This window comes from Dysidea avara, chromosome 3, assembly GCF_963678975.1.
Source record: "Dysidea avara chromosome 3, odDysAvar1.4, whole genome shotgun sequence".
NCBI classification, from domain to species: Eukaryota; Metazoa; Porifera; class Demospongiae; order Dictyoceratida; family Dysideidae; genus Dysidea; species Dysidea avara.
This window is the reverse complement of record NC_089274.1, coordinates 18,426,239-18,446,764: the sequence shown is the minus strand read 5'-3', so window position 1 is coordinate 18,446,764 and position 20,526 is coordinate 18,426,239. Positions and strand designations below refer to the sequence as shown.

General features: G+C 36.5%; 1 protein-coding gene across 2 annotated transcripts; it reads left to right on the top strand.

The window, feature by feature from the left end:
• Nucleotides 1-33: 33 nt before the first annotated feature.
• Nucleotides 34-18,997, top strand: LOC136249888 (protein NLRC5-like). 2 transcript variants are annotated; one of them, XM_066042015.1, is made up of 5 exons: nucleotides 34-126; nucleotides 3,778-3,828; nucleotides 3,900-4,172; nucleotides 8,120-8,176; nucleotides 13,404-18,997. In XM_066042015.1, the coding sequence occupies exons 1-5, from the start codon at nucleotides 111-113 to the stop codon at nucleotides 18,767-18,769; spliced, it is 5,763 nt and encodes a 1,920-aa protein (XP_065898087.1). In that variant the 5' UTR covers nucleotides 34-110; the 3' UTR covers nucleotides 18,770-18,997. The 2 variants fall into 2 exon arrangements, with proteins under 2 accessions (XP_065898087.1, XP_065898088.1); XM_066042016.1 differs by lacking the exons at nucleotides 34-126; nucleotides 3,778-3,828; nucleotides 3,900-4,172; nucleotides 8,120-8,176 and adding an exon at nucleotides 10,014-10,066.
• The last annotated feature ends 1,529 nt before the right edge of the window (nucleotides 18,998-20,526 follow it).

Sequence of the window (20,526 nt, the reverse complement as noted above, 5' to 3'; positions counted from 1 at the left end):
CGCGAAAGTTTGTTTACTTCCGCGAAACCGGCGATTAAAATCAAATTAAATCATCCCCCAGAATGATTTCCTAGGTGAGGTGGAGTAACGTGGAAAGTGATAGGATACACATGGATTGTCAGCGTGGTAAGTCGAGTCTACTTTCCGAGCTACTTTCATTAGGGTAGGCCGGAATATAATCTATGCTTTACCCCGGTGTCGTGTGTGTTAAATACGTACGTATGTGTCATTCTTCGCTGGCCGAAAGTGGTAGGTAACGAGCCAAAATCGTTTATGAACTTCCAAAGATGAAAGATGGCTACCCAACTTTCAAAACATCCAGTTTTCATCAGAGGAAGCGCTTTAAGCGCCACTAAAACAAATTACACAAAATCCCTCTTGTCGAAGAGGTTAGTCCATCGCGATCTCAGAATTAACTCACTGAATCATTTCATGTTTCGTTTGAGAATACGTACGTGCAAGCTGGTGAAGTAGTGTACACTTCACCTGGACTTCAAGCACTGATTACAAAACAAAGTACCGGGGTGATTGCCTCAGTTGAAGCTTACATGAAGGACGATCAACGATCCCCAGCGAATCCCAGTTTTGTATTGCTACTATTGACGATCACGTGAAATACCAAATCAAAGAATGCAATTAAGGGACAGTTCACGTGAACGTGTCCAACCTCCTCTGGGTTTTCATCTTCTCCGTAAAATTTAAATCTTTGGTTTCAGTAAACTTTCGTAGTACAAAGAAAACAGTACTAGCTACAAGCAAAGCTACCCTTACAGGTACAATCGAGGCTTCAGTCACTGCCTTCACACTGCTACCCAGTACCGCAAAACCGTAAAGTTATTGTTTGTCCATAATGAAACCAAAAGCTGCTGCAATAAGTTTATTGAGCTTGTCTGGTAGATGCCCGACTTCTGGCTGTGGTGTGATCAGTAATGGTTTGAAGGGTTCTAAGAGCAAAAGTGTAACCAAACACCAAAGGTTTATAGATAGAGTCACACCCTTCCTTCTCTATAGCTTCTTGGTGTTCTGCTCCTTGGTTAACTTACCAGCTGCAGCAGCCACCCCAGCACAAGAAGAAGAAATAGTGCTATAATTCAATACGTTCTGTTACAAAATCATCAATTGGCCATCATAGCGATTGACCATAATCCGCAGTTATAATCACCAACTCATAAATCTGTGGAAAGCTACTCGAATTTACATTTGCCAGCTGACTCTGGACAATTGGCCAATTACCACCATATTATTGTACTGCACTATGCATATCGTGTCATATAATTCCGCATGCATTGGTGTTGTACAGCAGTAAAAATAAATTAGCTGTGTGACACTTCATATGTAGCTGCCATTTGCTGAGCTGATTATAGGGATGTTTGCTGCGTCCATGCTTCTTTGTTAAAACTAAGTAGTGGACAGTTAGCTATACATAAGACATCACTTCTGTATTAACATCATGAACACCACTGAGTTTCCAATTAGTTTTCTATATATTGTGGTTGGCATTCAGCAATAACCCGTGTGATCCAATTGATAATTTTCCACTGGATCACTGTATACATCAACTCATATATATGGTGACGGAAAAACATTTTAGAATAGCCCACTATAAACTTTATTTAGTTTCGGAATCCCATGCACATCATCATTTTTGTTACTGCATCAAGAATTTTTGTACCATTTTATTATTTGGTGGCTGAATAAATACAGCACCTTATAAAGTTGGTAACTAGAGCAGTCTAGGAATATTGCATTCTGAGTCAAGTACAATATCTAATTCATTTATCTATTTAATAAAAAATGAAATCTGCCTGCCTGCTCACAATGGAGGATGAGAAGCTAATAGTGGGCTTATAGTAAGATTTTGAATGGCAGTGGTCTATCATGTTGTAGATGGTCTATTCCACAAGGGGATCAGTTATCATGTCTGAAACTCAAGTGGTCTACCTGGATCATCTGTATAGCTACTATACAGGTGTTCACCTACCATAATATTGCCAAACTGGAGACCATTTGAAATGGATTTCACCATTAAACAGTTACTGTAAAGCTAGGTTAGAGTATCATCATGTGCCATTGGATGCATTGCAATGATACAGAATACACAGATTTCATCTTTTTACCGGGCAGTCAAGCCAATAACATTGCCTTTAGTCACTCTGTTGCTTTATCAAGGCTACTGTATAGTAGCTTGATTCCAGAAAACAGACTTGATATGCTAGCCAGAAAGTGTGCTGGTGTTATTTTTTTAAACATTAAAAATCAGGTCACATTTTTTTACCATGGTCTGTGGTGTATCACATTGTAGATGGTCTATATACCACAAGAGGTTTTACTGGACCATTTGTCATGTCCAAAAACTCAAGTGGTCTAACTGGATCATCTGTATAGCTACTACAGGTGGTCATGCACCCACAATAATATATTAATATTTACCAAAGCAGACAACACGAAACTAATTTCATTTACAATTGGCTACTGTAGAGCCGGGTGGCTATATGGCTAAGTATCTACCGTTTACATGTGGTGTAGCAATACAATTGGCAGGATATACTTTAATCATTCTTTTAAAGATTGATCATTGATATAAGCATCATAATATTTGCTATGCTAATTTCAATGGGAAATCCAAACTATATATATATATATATGTGTGTGTGTGTGAATTCAAATGAATGAAGTATTAAAGTGGTTTATGTGACTGGATCTGCGAAAACCGTTCTTATCCCCCAAGACAGGAAGTTTGATTTTTTTCATGCAGACACAAAGCTTAATGAATGCACTATCAAATTTCACTGTCACAGTTGACCAGAGTAAAGTGGTCTGCTTTTTCTGGCTGCTTTTTTAAAGCACAGTGGTGAGCCGTATAAGTAGTCAGGAGTCTTGATGGGGCCCTGGCCAACCAGGAGATGGCTGTGTGTGGCTGTACAGCTCTGTGGTGTTGGACAATGACCTGTGCTGTAAATTTCCTTTCATTTTAGCCAGTTCTGAGCCCTGAATGGCCCATAACGTGGCCTAATTCATCCCAACACGTTCCTTTTCAATTTTTGAGACAACCTCGGTTTAAAAACTATCTAAAATTGTGGGAAACTTAGCTGTTGGCTACTTCTTCAGTGGATGATCTGGAAGGTAAGAAATTGCTGTAAAACGTGTGAAAATTTGGTATGCGTAGCTACCACCACTGGCCAGCTAAAACACTCTAATATTTAAAACCGACGTTTCTTGATACTTTTAAATGGGTGATAAGAACGGTTTTCCCACAGACAGTCACATATAGTGTCTGTAGCAGCAGCAGCCTTGGCAATAGTTACTTGTGGTTTGTGGTTCTCATAATAGCAATCAATGACGCTAGCCACAAAAGGCTAAAAAATGTGTTTGTAAGCAGCTTAACTTGTGGTGTGTATATGAATTTACCTATCTGCTGTCATACTATAGCTATCAGCAAAAACAAGTATTGGAAATATCAACCCACCCTAAAAAAGGGAATCACAAAATTCTTTTTGCAACACTCAATAGATGGTAAAGTACTAAAATAACATGAAAACTATATTATATCATCATGGTTTTCATAATGTTAATTGACTATACTAGTCTTAAAAATGGCCTTCTGCTACTGTGTATAGGTTCTCTTGCAATTCTGGTTTCCTTTATCACTACTACTGTAAGTAAGTGATGTTTTTGAATGTGCATAGACAAAAATAAAGTAGAACTAAAACATCATACATTGCTCTAGCACTTAAATTGTGCATGCTGCTGTTTGTAATGATGTCTGTACCATTGCAGAAATTGTAAAGAAAGTGGAAGGTGCAGTAGTGATAGCTCAAATTAAAGACAGTAAGTATCTTCTTGTTGTTCATTATATGCATTACCTGGCTGGTATGCACAATTGTGTGTGCCCTCTATAGAAAATGACACTCCAACAATGAGAGACCTTAATAGATACGTTACCAAGATTTATGCTACTGACTGGTATGATATTGGCATAGAGCTAGGATTACCACATCGTGTACTTAACATTATTAAGAAAGACTATCCTCAGCAAAGCGTGGCTTCCTTTCAAGAAACATTAGACAAGTGGCTGGAACTATCCAATAACACAACTTGGAAGGCACTAGAGATTGCCCTCACCAATGTTACAAGGCAACATATTGGACTTGATCCAGTTGATAGTGTTTTCGGTAAGAATTTGATCATGTAATATTCAAAGCATACAGTGTACTAAATATCCATGGCACAGTGAAAGAATGTTGTCTACATAATTAGTTGAACCACTTCACATGTGGCAAGAATTTATTTATGGGAGGAAGTAAGGTAACTAAGATGTGAGGTTCATAGTACCTCTCGTATCATCATCATGACTATTCGTGAGATGTCTATTCCTACATAGTTTCTTAAATTATTCACTTTGTGTTGGTTTCAATGAAATAATCATGATTTTAGTGTTAATTTACTTTAACATCCAATATTCACATCCCTAAAAGTAGTAGCTGGCCCTCATGTCTTCAAATGATCTGTTGGAACATTTGTATTGTGACTGCTCTATTAGAGTATCTCAATTGTTTTGCTAGAAAAACACAGCTATGCTGCGTGCTGCAATGTAAATGTACCTGTATATTGGTTTTCATTAGTCTTCCATTCCTGCTGTTCATTACTGCCCCACTCGAACCCTAGATTTCTACACACTCATTTAAATCATAATGGTGTGAAAGAAATAGAAGAAAAATTAAGACAAACTTTGAAGGTTTATATCTCAGGAATGCATGGAACAATTTTATTTATAGATTACTAAAGCAGGGGCATACTGAAGGGGGTTTCCAGGGGTTTTAGGAAACCCCTTTGGATTTTACACACTACTTGAAATATCAAGAAAACTGAAACTTCAAATTTCCAGAATCTGGAATCTATCATGGAACAGGACACATTTTAAACTTTTATCATAGTTTCTAACATGATAACAACACTTATAGCATTGTTCTGAATTATGATTTTGGTGAAAAGATCAAGATACCCTAATAAAGCAGTCAGGTAATACAAACTACTCTAATATAACAGTCATTTTGCTGTAGTGGAAACCTCTTTTCAAAATTCCTGTGCAAAGGTAGGTAGTGATTGCACAGTTTGTGTATTTGTTTGGAGAGAACTTGTGTGAAAGTCATGTTTTTGTTGTTTTTATAACACACTAGTGTGACATTTTGGCTTCCTTGACTAAAGATTTGAGCTATGATGGTTAAACAATACACAAACCAATTTTCAAATTATTCCCATAAGCAGTTTATCCTGTAGGCATGACAAAAGAATGGCCTTTTTCTGCTGTGTGAATATTTATCAGATTTGCACCAAGCCTAGTACATGAATACGTCTTGAATTTGAAGGTGATCGAGTTGCACATTTGTGGTCTATAATAGTTTTTGTAAAGTGAAGAAGATAAATGTAAGCCCCTGAAATCATGGAAGACAAAAAAGAAATAAGCCAAACTTTGAGGGCTTATACTTGACGAATCTGCATGGTGACCTTGCTCAAATTTAGTAAGTGGGATGCAAAAAGTATATGTGCAGTGTAAAGATTATTTCGTTTGGAGAATGGAGCACAGAGCTATGCATGATTCAAAAATTGCATTTTCTCTCATATGCATGGTGTGGCATGCCTGCTTTCTTTGCCCCACAATACACTACTGTGTGTCTTGATACATGTCACACTAAAATGAATAACACAACTTTAACCCACAATACTCATTTAAAAGGATTCAGGTAACTACTGCTGTAGACTTTCATTGCAAAACGAAAAGAGACACACAGTCTTTGTAGCGGTTGTATGCTGTAGTTGTAGTATGCTATATGATTGTGTCATGTTGTGGTTTAAAAGACTTACAGTGACAGCTACAGAGTTACAAAGAGACAATCAATTGAAATACTCTGACTGTACAGTTATCAAGAATTTAATAAGAGCGTAGTTCTTTAAAAATTGTCTAGAGTTCAAACCAGGGACCTCCGTACCTAGCCACTCCTTTTTGCAGCTTGGTTGTTTTCATATGGAATTCGCCTCTTTTTGTACTTTATTGCTGAACTCTACAGGGTGACTTGTTTGTTGTTGAACTCTCTACAGGGTGGTTTGAACTCTCTATAGGGTGACTTGTTTGTAGTTAAACTCTCTACAGGTGTCTTGTTTGTAACTGAACTCTCTACAGGGTGATTTTTTGGTAGTTGAACTTTCTACAGGGTAACTTGATTGTAGTTGAACTCTCTTTTGGGTAACTTGTTGTTAGCTGAACTATCTACATGGTGACTAGATTGTAGCTGAATGTTCTAATAGAAAATTTTATTTTTTATTATGAAGCTTAATTGTGACTGAATTTGACAAAACAAGGCTTCGACGCACAAAGCTTTGTTAGGAGATATGGCGATTTTAAGGAATCATTGTGTAATAACTTCCCAGTGCCTACAGCTGTGCAAACAAAATTTGCACCAATTGTTCATCTGTTCACTAGCTATCACAGAGTGGGTGTATACATTTCTGATACCAAAATTTGCCCTGTTTTGAGCAGCTTTTTTCGAGCGGGTAATAATATCACAGATGGTAGTAATAGGGTGGGAGGGTGGGGGTGGACGGTGGTCTTAATATACGGGTATAAAATGGAGTAAGAAGACGATTGGAATCCAGAGGCCAAGTTTGGGCTCTCCATGGCCCTCAAATTACTCCAAATTGACTGAGAACACTATTGGCGAGCTCTCTGTGAAGTCCCAGCTCACTACACACCATTATCACAAAGCCATGGCCATTTAATGGTGCCAATCTCACACTCGTGGCTTTGACAGGGTCGGAAGAAAGCTGCTACAGAAACCAGACTTGCCAGTGCTGAAGGAAGTACAGTGTGAAATATGATAGTGTATTAGACCAGCAATCCATTTCTGGTAAAATCGTAAGTTTGATTTTGTGTGTGTGGAAGCCTTGTTATATGAAATCCGGTCACAATTAATGTTCTATTAGAGTGACTGCACTATTAGAGTATATCTCGATTGCGCACTTGTTACACTTAGTTGACTTTCGTAGTGTAACTCAGTGGTTTTTTTATCTGATTCCTTATAAACCACTGAAAGCTTGTTCTAAAACAATTAATCTACCACTGTACCTGTTTTCAGCTGATTCCATAAACTAGTTTGCCTGGTAGGCATGACAAGTAATACTATTTTATTAGCAAAACTCGATCGTGCGCTTTTTACACATAGTTGGAATTTTTGTTATAACTCCATGACTGTTAATGCGATTTCTTTCAAACCACAAAAGGTTTCCACTATGATAGTTACTTCATATACAGACCGATTTTAAAATAATTCTGTCAAGTGGTTCACCCTGGAGGCGTGACAACAAATCGCCCTTGGAGTTTTGAAACATCACACATAGCTCCCTTGCTCTTTGTCTGATCTGTACCAAAATTGGACTGTACATGTGCAGTATTACGTTCCTACAGCCCTCCAAATTTTAAGTAAATCGACCAAAGCACGCACGAGTTATTACAATTTTTCTAAAGTGTGTGAGACGAAGAAGAAAAACAAGAAGAAAAAGATTAAGAAAAAAATACGAAGAAAATATGATGAACTTTGAAGGTGCATATCTCAGTGATGGATGGGCGGATTCATCTCAAATTTGGAACGGGAGGTGCCCTACCCTGAGGGAGTTTCCACAGTAAAAATGGTTAATTTCTGTCTTGCCATTATCAAGCTACGGTTGTGTGAAAATGGTATTTTCTTGGTTCCTGTAAAATACACACTAGTCTTTCGCGTGTCCGCACTAGCTGTACTTGGCCACACAACACACTATCGCGTGTCTTGATTAGAGAATTTTAATTTTACACTGTATATAACATTTGGGAGCTGCACCCCAGACCCTCATACTCAATCAAGCTCCAACCACACCTAAGTTAATTTATCTGTAATGAACCATTAACATGATCATTGTCTGTATCTACTTATTTCTTGGACATGTCCCCCTTTAGGAAATCATATATCCACCCCTGGTAAAGTACTAATTATGGTATAACTACATTTAGCTATATGCTTAATGCTATAAAAATGGTGCTTTCAGTCCTGTACATTTACTATTACCTCCATGCATTGTTGTGTATATATAGCTTCTACTGACAATGGTGACAACAATGGTGATCAATCAAATGCTAGCAGTGTGACAGGTTTGTTTTCTAATGTTCTTTGACATGTAATATAGGTCATTTTAAACCAATGACTGTGGCACATAGTGGATCACAGTAATAACAAGTCAATGTCAATGCTATATGACATCATTAAAATCCATGTAGTCATGTTGTAGTAATTGTTATCGAACAGTACGGTAGTACTGTTTAAGTAGGGTTTACATCGAAAGTGATGAGCACTGCCAAACATACCGCCTTTAAAAACCAACTTAGAAACTTCTTACGCGATGAAAATCACCTTTACAGAATAATATTAGTCCATTTAACATCAAATGTAGCGTTAAAAACAAGAAAACACTTACTGGCGGCTGGATATAGAATTTTTCAAAACTCAAAATTTTGTCTCACTCACTCACTGCCTGACCACAGTTGCAAGCCTAGAGCCCAAATGAAGCAGTGCATGGTCACCATTTTACGCCACAGCAACAAACTCACCGGTGGGATGTGCCTTTTGGGGTTCCGACGAGTGTGCGCCCTGTGCGCCTTGTCTTTTCTTTTATCTTCAATCAGGTCAGGCTGCTTGTCTTCTTCATCCAACGAAACCATTTCGAGGCATTAATTTTCCGTACCAACACTTTCTTTAAGCAGCATGATAGATGCCACAAAATTATTTGAGGTGCTTAGACTGCACTACTGAACGGAGGTACCGGTACTCCACGATAGGTCACAAAATCACGCCCATTTTTTTATTCTACTATTTTTGATCTATTGATTGAGACCACAATGATCACGCCCCTTTTACGCTAGTTGTATTTGTTACCACACACCGTCAAGTTGGTAGGCTGATTCGAGATACTCTAGTCTAATAATCGATCGAAACCATGATGACCACACCCCTTTTGGGTAAGCACACATCTTTGCAGGCTGACTCGAGATACTCTGATGCAGCAGTCACTCTAATAAAACAGTCACATGTTTATAACTAGCTGTATGCTTTAACAAAAAAACTAAACAAACTAGTACATTAAAAATTATAAATTTAAAAATGAAGTAGGGATCCAAGCAATAAAAAGTAGTGAAACAAGAGATGAACAATGGTAGCTATTACAGCATAGCTCAGTGTTAAATCCTTGCTTTGGCATGATATAAAAATTATTTTGTGTTCAATGCCAAAGTAGGGATTTCCCACCGAACTATGCTGTAATAGCTACCATCGTTCATCTCTTGTTTTACTACTTTTTATTGCTTGGATCCCTACTTCATTTTTAAATTTATAATTTTTAATATACTAGTGTATATTAGATAAGTGCATGGTTTCTCAATTTTTAGCTGCAGTTTATGCTTGATGTGTGTTTTCTTAGATTAATACTTATTACCCAGGTCTGCACTTCACTGTGAATGGAGCAGTCAACTTGAAAGTGTCTGTAATTAATCCATTTTCCTAGTAAAGGGACCAATAATATAGCTTTTACTACCAGTGGAAGCCTCCTACAAAACGCTATCGGACACCCCTTACAGCACATGGGAATTTTATACAGTGCAATTAAATACTAGCAAGAGTTCATATATATATATATATATATATAAAGGGAAGAGAAGGTGTATAAGTGGTATAATAGCACTGCTATCAGTGCTCAGGAATGCATTAACGAGAAATGGAGGTAGTTATATCACTCCTAGGAGTGATATAACTTGTATATACTACCTCCTAGGAGTAATATAACTTGTATATACTACCTCCTATTCTCATTAATGCATCCCAAGCATTCTCAGAAATCATTCGATTTCTTTGATGTAACTGTGTGATCTCCTCTGCTTTAATATAGCGACACTTCACAGGATCGATAGTGGGTTTTGGTTTTTGTAAAGTGTTTTGTCATGGACTTGGGGAAGAAGATAATTTGTTTTACTGAATGAAGAAGGTCACAGGTTAGTTTATATTGGTCATGTTGCATTCAATAGTCATGTGGGGATGTCCAGACACTGGGCGTAGCGCTTAATTGATTTGGCCATTAGTGTTAATAGTATTCACTACTTTAGTTTATTCATGGCTAGTAAAAGTAAGTACTTTAGTGCACTTGAATTGTCTATATATTGCTGTTTTGACCGCTGGCGCGATGTCACACACAGTGACTGGGCGTGGCGCTTAATTGGCTAGGCCATTATAGTGCTGTAAACATATTCACTGCTTTAGTTTATTCATGGCTAGTATAGTAAGTACTTTATAGTGCTCTTAAGCTTCGTTATGAGCTGTTCAGTTCGTATTGGGCTTCCCTGTGTTTAATTGCGTACCCACAATCGATGCGATCTGCATGCTCGTGATGATACACTTACATTCAGCCTCTCAGTAGCGCCTTGTCGTTGCTCTTATGACGTTATCCACAATCGAAATTCACATGGTCCCATATAAATACACTCGCAAAGCATTCCTGCAATTTCCATGCACACTTGCAAGTGAGTCACCCAAGTGAAATATATTAGTTGTAACATGGGCACTTGTGATTTGCCTGAAATATACACACTCGCACTCGTGCTTGTGCCCTCATGCCTGTGCGTATATTTCAGGCAAATCACTCGTGCCCATGTTACAACTACTACATATTATGAACTCTTGATGCTAATATTTTTAAAAATTGTTAATTAAAAAAATGAAGTAGTGATCTATGCATTAAAAAATACAGTGGATCCTCACTAATCCGAACAGCTCTGTTCTCAAATTGACAAAACTTTGTTCAGATTAGTGAATTTGTTTGGATTAGTGAACCCATTGATTATAATACAGAACCTAGTTCAATTACTCTAATAGAACATACACTTGTTGCAAAATACTCTAATAGAACAGTCATTGCACTGTTCGGATTATCGAGCGTTCGGATTACTGGAGTTCGGATTAGTGAGGATCCACTGTAATGAACAATAGATGAATGATGGTATTACAGCATAACTCGGTGGGAAAGTCCCTACTTTGGCACTGAATAAAATAATTGTTATAGCTAATGCACCAAAGTAGGGACTTTCCCACCGAGTTATGCTGTAATACCATCATTCATCTCTTGTTTCATTACTTTTTATTGCATAGATCCCTACTTCATTTTTTTAATTGACAATTTTTAAAATGCTAGCTTTTTGTTGTAGCTCAGGGACTGTTCTAATAGAATATCATAAATGCATGACTGCTGTATTAGAGTGACTGTTGTATTAGAGTATCTCGAGTCAGACAAGGGGTGTACAGCTAGCTACACCAATAAGGTCTTGTTTTCTGTTTAGCAAATAGTTAGATTGTGAAGAGGTATGGTCTCCATACTCTATCGCGATTAGTAAACCTAGATGGGTGTAGTCACAAACCTATCGTGAATTAGTCTGGCGGTGCCCGCTCTTTTGCATGGCGCATATCCCAATAGCAAAGTTGCAGATATCTAGCTAGCATACCTCCTAGGACTGAAGCGCTTCAAAAATCCAGCTCTGAAATAATTCTATGGCATCTAAATGTACTACTGAAAGAAAGTGTTGATATGGAACATTAACGCCTTGATATGGTTTCATTGAATGAAGAAGACAGGCAGCCTGATTGAAGATAAAAGAAAAGACAAGGCATAGAGGGCCTACACTCCTCGGAACCCCAAAAGGCACATCCCACTGGTGAGTTTGTTATTGTGGCGTAAAATGATGACCGTGCGCTGCTTCGTTTGGTCTGTATCCTTGTGACTGTAATCAGGCAGTCAGGCAGTGAGTATAAAATTCGAGTTTTGGCAATTTTTTAAAATTCTACATCCGGCCACTTGTTAACGTTTTGTTATATATTGTATATCATATGAACTAGTGCTATTCTGTAAAGGTGATTTTAGGGTGCTTTTCAAAGGTGGAATTTTGGGCGGCGCGTAAAATTTTCGGCCCGATCCCTACTTAAACGGTACTACTGTACCATTTGATAATTGCATATAATGCCCCTCACTTCTATGCCTACTTACAGATTAGATTGTATTCATAAAAACAATAATATTCATAAAGAATATTATTCTTTAAACAGGCTGTAGGACCAGGTGCCCTACAGACCTTCAGCACTTTAATAAATAAACTAATGTCTATTTGGTTCTGCATGGGGTACTTTGAGATAATGAGTCACTCTATAGAGTTCCTATGGATACATATGCTTGAAATTGATAAGAAGAAAACATCCTGACCATCTGGCAGACTCCTGTAAGGATTCAAGTTTAATTGACTACTTTTGTAATGCTCTAATAGAGCACATATTTTTTTAATAATAGAACACACGTAGAATGTTCTAGATTTTCATTGGTAGATCTATGAAATTATGAATATTTAAGATTTTAAGTAGAAATTAAGTGAGATGATCAGCTGTGATAGCAGCGGTTCAGTGGTTAAGGATTTGGTATGAAGGTCCCTGGTTCGAACGCTGGTAAGATATTTTTTCAACATTTTTCATATACCTTTTTACCCTGTGGTGACTGCTATTAGAGTATTTCAATCCCATGATTTACAGTTGTTTGGTTTTTGCCTTTAACTCTATAGCTGTCAATATGATTTCACAAAAGGTTTGAGCTATGATAGTTAACCTATACGCATACCGATCTTTAAGTTATTCCCTTAAGCGGCTTAACCTGTACTTTTATGCAAATAATCATCCATAGCTCTATGACTATTAATCAGATTTTCACCAAACTTAGTACGTGATTGTGCTGCAATATGTTCTTACAGTGTACCAAAGCTCAAGAAAATCGAGGTATGCATTTGCATTTTGTAATGGTTTTTGTAAAGTGTGCGAATAGAATAATCTAATCTCCGAGCCTCCTAATGCAAGGAAAAATGAAGAAATTAAGCCAAATTTTGAAAGCTTATATTTCATGATTGTGTTAAGAAATTTTGCTCAAATTTGGTATGTGGGGTCCTGAAGATGGAGGGAATTTGCAGTATAAAAATTATTCCAATTCAAGAAGGGAGCACGGAGCTACATATGCGTGAAAATCGCAGTTTGCTTCTTGTAAATATACTCATGGTGGGACACTCCAGCTTTCTTGGCTGTACGACACACTACCGTGTGTTTTGATATGTAAATATCATAAAGTATTCACTATTGTGAATAGTTGGTTTAGTATTGATCATGATACTAAAATTGCAGTATTGCTCAGCCTTAGTTCTACATGCTCCCAAAAACATGTGGGCATGTGTAACTAAGTATGCATGGTTGATGTTTCTAATTATGAGTAGTAACGATATTTAGACTTGTATCTGGTATACCTTCCTGCAGTACCACTAGCAGTTGATGAACTACATGATGACCTATGTTTCTACTATAAAAGAACTAGACTGACACCTCAGAAAAATGAGTGGCCACCCTATCAGCTTAAATCTATTGTTAATGTTGCACTGATTCACTACAGTTGTGGGCGAACCCAACAAGAACTTTTTGAAATATCTGAACGATTTGAACAAGGTGCAGCTGCCATAGACAAATTAGCATCTTCACATTTCCAGGTGACTAAAGATATCAGCAAAATATTCTCAGCTGATCCTACTGATCATTCAGCAGTTAGGTCTAGTTTGCCACCACAATGTATTTTAATAGAGGGTGCTCCTGGAATAGGAAAGACTGTGTTAGCTAAAGAAATTGTGTTTCAGTGGGCCAGTGGTAAACTGTTACAGAACTGCAAGTTGGTGTTACTAGTACACCTGAGAGATCCACAGTTGCATACAATGACTTCTGTTAAGGAGTTACTTCAGGTGTATACCTCTGAAAGAGTGGCAAGTGATGTGAATGATTACTTGGAAATGCGTAGAGGGGAAAATGTAGCGTTTGTATTTGATGGCTTCGATGAATTCCCTGCATCTCTGCAGGAAAACTCATCCATTACAGATATTATTGAAAGAGAAAAGGGTATTGGAAAAGTTTTTTATAAGGCCACAGTAGTAGTAACGTCACGACCAACAACTACACTGTCTCTACATCGTGTAATTGACAGGAGAATTGAGATTATTGGATTTGCTAAAGAAGAACGTAAAAAATATATTTCATTGTCATTTAATGATGCTCATAGAGAGAAAACACAACTAAATGAGTATTTTAGACAGCATACTTTCATAAGTGATCTTTGTTTTATTCCCCTTCATTTAGCAATTTTGCTATTCCTTTTTCGAATGAACAGCTTACCTGAAACATTAACTGAAATGAATGAGTACTTTATTGTTCATACAATATATCGAAATGTGAATAGGCTCAACCCATCTAATGAAAATTTAGTTAAAAATATAACAGATTTACCTGAATCAGTTTACCAATTTCTTCAAAAATTGTCAAAGTTAGCTTTTAGTGGTTTACAAAGAGATCAGTTAGTGTTTTCATATGATGAAATTACAAAAATGTGTCCTGAGATTGATGAAACTCCTGAAGCTTTCAACGGGTTTGGTTTATTACAAGCTGTACAGCATTATGCTCATAAAGGGGCTGGAAGAACCACTTCCTTTAATTTCCTACACCTTACATTGCAAGAATTTCTTGCTGCACTTCACATATCCTCTCTTTCTAGTGAGCAACAGTTAGCATTAATGGTTGAGACATTTTGGGATAGTCGTTTCAAGGTCATGTGGATGATGTATGTTGGAATTGTTGGAACAAAGTCACCTCCTTTTAGCTCTTTTGTTTCTACATATGTTAGCACATTTCCCCATGATCCTATCCCAGATGGCAATGTGCTCAACGTCGAAGATTCCTTAACATTTTCAGATGATATTTTAAATGACAAAACAAAATGTTTATACTTGTTTCAGTGTTACATGGAAGCCAAAAGTGCTGAAATACCAAAAGAAATTTCTTCAGTTTTTATAAATGGCAGTATTGAACTTGCTAATGTAACAATACTTCCACATCATATTTCTTCATTAATGTTTTTTATGTCTGCTTCTATTGAGCGACAGTGGAAAATGTTAGAACTCAGAAATTGTGATCTTAGAAGTGTTGGAATGAGCAGCTTATTGGAGCACTTTATTAAGAATGAACACGTTGCATCAAGTTTGGAATACGTTGACCTCAGTGAGAATAACTCATCCCCGTGGGGTGTATACTGTGTAATCATTGGACATTGCTGTGTGAAAGGTTTGACAGTTTGTGGAGATAATGGAATGGAAGAGCATGTCAGGGAGATAATTGATAATCTTGAAGCCAATGCAATACTTAAGTCACTAACTTTGTGTAATATTGGAAGAATTGGACTTGAATCAATTAAAGAAATTTTAATTTATAATACAACTTTAGATGTAGTCAATTTGTCATGGAAGAAAATAGCCAGTGAAAGAATAAATGACAACAAAAATATATTACTTACTGCAAAATATCCACAAGACAAAACAACAGAAGGAGAATCAGTAGAACTTTACAACAACAGAGTCATGGATGTCAATATATTGTATGATGGGTATCATAGATGTTCACATGAAGTGATTACATTGTCTTATAGCAACATTAATGACTTTGCCATTATGATAATAACTTTTGGTCTATGCAACACCACAAGTGTAAAGAGACTTGACCTATCATGTAGCCGAATTTCTGACACTGGAGCAGCGACCATTAGCAATTGCCTCAAGGGAAATAATTCTCTAAGAGAACTTGATCTGTCACTGAATAAGATAACTATTAAGGGAATGCAACACTTGCGAGAATCGATTAAGAATGTCTCAACACTTGAATATGTTGACCTCAGTAGAAATGGCTCATCTCCATGGGGTGTGTACTGTGTTATTATTAGACAGTGTTGTATGAACAATTTAACGATTTGTGGAGATGATGGGATGGAAGAATACATCAACAATATAGGTGATAGTCTTAAAGCAAATGCAAGACTTCAATGCTTAACATTGTGTAGTATTGGAAAAATTGGAGTAAAGTCACTCAAAGAAATCTTAACCAGCAATACAACGTTGAATGAAGTAAACCTGTCTTGGAAAAAGCATAGCAATCAAGGACTAAAGGACAAAAAGAATATTCTACTTAGTGTGAAATATAGAGCTATTAACAGCATGGTAGATATTAATGTGTTAGGTGGTGACTACTATGGCCCAATACCACTAGAGATTAAGTTTTCAAGTAAAGGTGATGTCGATGATGACATAGTAGCACTATTAGCATTTGGATTGTATAACAATACAACAGTTCACACGCTTGACATTTCACACAATGCAGTGTCTGATGATGGAGCCATTATGATTAGTAAATGTCTTGAAAATAACAGTACACTTATTAATGTGAACTTGTCAAGAAATAGGATAAGTGCTGTTGGAGCTATACATATTGGTAAGGCCATTGAAACAAATTCAAGTTTGAAAACATTTGATATATCATACAACAAAATATCTGACAGCGGTGCCATGGCATTCAGCAAATGTCTTAAGAATAACAATACACTGAAAGAACTCGACCTATCACTGAATAGGATAACTAAGAATGGAATGGAGCATCTATTAGAATCAGTTCATAACAAGTCCTTGACAGTACTAGAATATCTTGACCTAAGTGGAAATTATTCATCCCCTTGGGACGTGTACTGTGCCGTCATTGGCAAATGCACTGTTCACAAGTTAACTGTTTGTGGAGATTATGATATGCAAAAATATGTTTCGAAATTAATAGATAGTCTAGAAACAAATGCAACACTTAACTCACTTACTCTGTGTTCTATTGGTGTAATTGGAGTAGAATCAGTAAAAGAATTGTTGCTAAGAAACACAACCTTAAATGAAGTGAACTTATCGTGGGAGAAAATGAAAAGTATTGAAACAAAGAAAAAAGCAAATAGCTTGAGTCTTAGAAAAATACAAATATCATTGAATACAGTAAGCCATATTGAAGACTATAGCATTAACAGCAACAATAGAGTGGTTGATATTAGGGTACTATACAACAGCAAATTTTCATATAATACAGTTGATTTGCGTAATACTAGTGCTTTTGCCAAAAATGCATTAGCACTGATAAAATTTGGCTTATGTGATCAAGCGGTTTTCAGTAAACATGCTGTTTCACAAAGCAGCATGTCAGATAGAGTTTTAACTTTTGTTGATGTACTTGGAAACAGTAACATTACAGCAAAGCTAGATGCAGTTCAAAACAGGTTTGTTATGTTGGAATATGTTGACTTAATGATCAGCAATACTAACTTATCACCATGGGGCATATACAGTGTTATTATTAAGCATTGCTGTGTAAATAGCTTGACACTTTGTGGAGAGTGTGGGATGGAAAAATATCTTGAGGAAATAATAGATAGTCTAAACGCCAACACAGTACTCGAGTCATTAACAATGTGTAGAATTGGAAGAAATGGAGTAGAATCAGTAAGTCAAATTTTAGCTAGGAGCATAAATTTAAAAGAAGTAAACGTGTCTTGGGAAAAACTCAGTAATGGACAGATACAAAGCAAACACAACATTTTGATTCACAGCACACACAGTTGTATGAAAGTGGTGAGTGTCAACATAATACACAAGTGCTACTATGAAATCCTACCTAAAATTGTCAACTTTTCCAATGAGAACATTAATGATGATGCTTTGGCTGTAATAGCATTTGGCTTGTGTAATAACACAACAGTGCAAAGACTTGACGTTTCACAAACCAAAATATCTGACAATGGTGCAATAACAATTGGTAATTCTTTAAAGAAAAATAGTATGATGAAAGAACTGGATATGTCATTAAACAAGATCTCTAGTTCTGGAATGAATCACATACGAGAAAGTATTAAAGATACATCAGCAGTAACACTGGAATATGTTGATCTTAGTGATAACATAGATTCATCCCCTTGGAGTGTATATTGTGTTATCATTAGAAATTGTTGTGTTAAAACTATATCACTTATTGGAGATGTTGGGATGGACAAGTGTGTTAGTGAGATAGCAGAGAGTTTAGAAGCAAATAAAAACCTTGAATCGATAACATTGTGTTACATCGGAAGTGTAGGAGTGCAGTCGATTGAAAAGGTTTTGGTTAATAATGTGACATTAAAAGAATTGAACTTGTCATGGATGAAAATAAACAGCAAGGGAATAAAGGACAGAGGGAATATCTTACTTCATACAAGACGTCAGTTTAGTTCATTGGATCACACGGTATCAGAGACCTGCAACTTTAGAGTGTTGGATGTCAGTGTGCTATATGATGCCTGTTGCCAGCCTACACCACAAACAATTGATTTACATGGTGAGAGTGTGAATGATGATGTGGTATCAGTAATAGCATTTGGTTTGCATCAGAACACTACTGTACAGAGTCTTGACATTTCACAGAACAAACTATCTAATGCAGGTGCTATAGCCATTAGTACATGTCTTAAATGTAACAATACTCTTCAAAATCTCAATATTTCACACAACAGTATAAAGGACAATGGTGCTATTGCTATCAGTGACTGTCTTAAATGTAACAGTACTCTTCAAAATCTCAACATTTCACACAACAGTATACAGGACAATGGTGCTGTTGCTATCAGTGATTGTCTTAAATACAACAATACACTCCAAAGCCTTAACATGTCAAATAATAAGATTACCAGTGTCGCAGCACAGAAGGTTGGTGAAGCCATTAAATCAACCTCAGCACTGCAACCATTTGGCATTTGAATAATATACTTGATATGTGTAGATAACTCAAAGACACAGCCAGTGAACACAAACTGTTGGTGGAGTTAATTGGCATAAACTTGTGCTGTTACTAAATATAAATGCTACATATATTAAAAAAAACAGTTATTTGGTATATATTTAAAGGTAATTCCTCAGTACTACTACATTTTAGGTAATATTACTCTTGAATGAATACTGTACAAAAATGTTGATCACAAATAAATAGGAAAGGTATTTTAGTAAGTGGCAAGACAAAAAAAATTGTAGCCATGTTGACCTTGTCAGCCTGTCTCATGGCAACTGTGGTGGGCACAAAGTGCTGAACAATTAGTATAGGTAATCACACACATTTGAGTGCAATTTTGGCTTTTACTAGTACAATTATTCCATAATTACACGAAAATGCGTGTGATTGCCTACTAATCACATAGTGACCACCCTTCGTGGTTTGTAGTACACATCTATCCAGTTCTATGTGGCCATTAACTTCTACCAGGTGATTGCATCATCCTTCTTTGTATTACATCATTTGTTGTTGTACTTAAAAGGCTTCACATGTCAGCAATTTTGATTGGCTACTCAAAATGTCTACATATGTTGCACTTACAAGGCTTCTATTGTCAGGTTCTTTGGTTGGCTATTCATTATATCACTTTCTTGTAGCACTTAAAAGGCTTCTGTTATTCTGCTATTTTATTGGCTACTTTACAGTGCAAATTACAGAAACAAGGCCATGCGATTTGGGATTAACTATTGAGACTAATGTATGGCAAATTAAATCACTATGTGATTAATTCTAAAATCTATTCAATCCAAATGGTGTGTGTTGTCACTAAATCCTATCTGCAATGTTTCTGATTTTTGCACTAAATGTTGGGATCTTTGTTACAATTGAATGTTAAAGTATTATTTTGTGTGATGGCAATGTTGTTATGGCTGAATGTTGTACAGTTCAACATTTGTAATGTTTGCTGCAACTAAATATCTGTAATGTTTGTTGTGACTTGATGTTTGTAGTGTTACTTATGACTAAATGTCTGTTGTAAGTAGATAAGTAGTGTCATTAATGTTATGCATATGTATTGTTGTAATATGTTGTAGTTACATACTGTAACATCTATAGAGCTCAGTACAATGGAGGGATGGTTTGTGTAGGAAAGTGTGCCATAAACTTCAGCAGTATGTTTGCATGTGTGCTCAATTAGCATGTTAACTACTATACATCTGGATGGATAAAACACTATTATAGTTCATACAAGCATGAGTATATGTTATGTAAATGCTTTTCTTCACTATACATGACCTAACTCACAAGGTTTTTTGTAGACCCTTAAGACTGATATGCTAGAGCATGTACACGCAGTCAGATACTAACACTCAAATACTCTAATAGAGCAGTCATGTACTAAAAACAAACTTTAGTTACAAAATTCAATCTCAAAAGGCTAAAGTGAGCTTTACACCTTCTACAAAAACCAGTTATCACCCTGCTTAGCCCCCCCACCTTAAATTTTGTAACTACACCTCTGAAAACAACTATGCACATCTAGGATAATATAGAGGTTTTACAAACTCATTAGGTCTTTGACTATATTGACATGAATGATTATGTTAACCATTTTTCTCATAATAAGTCTGGTAAAGAAAGATCATGGCAAAAGTGTTGAAGACAATCCACACAAGCTGTAAAAAAGGCTGCAGCCTTCAAAAACAACAAGTATGTAATCAAATTGGGTGGCGTAATTTAAGATCAT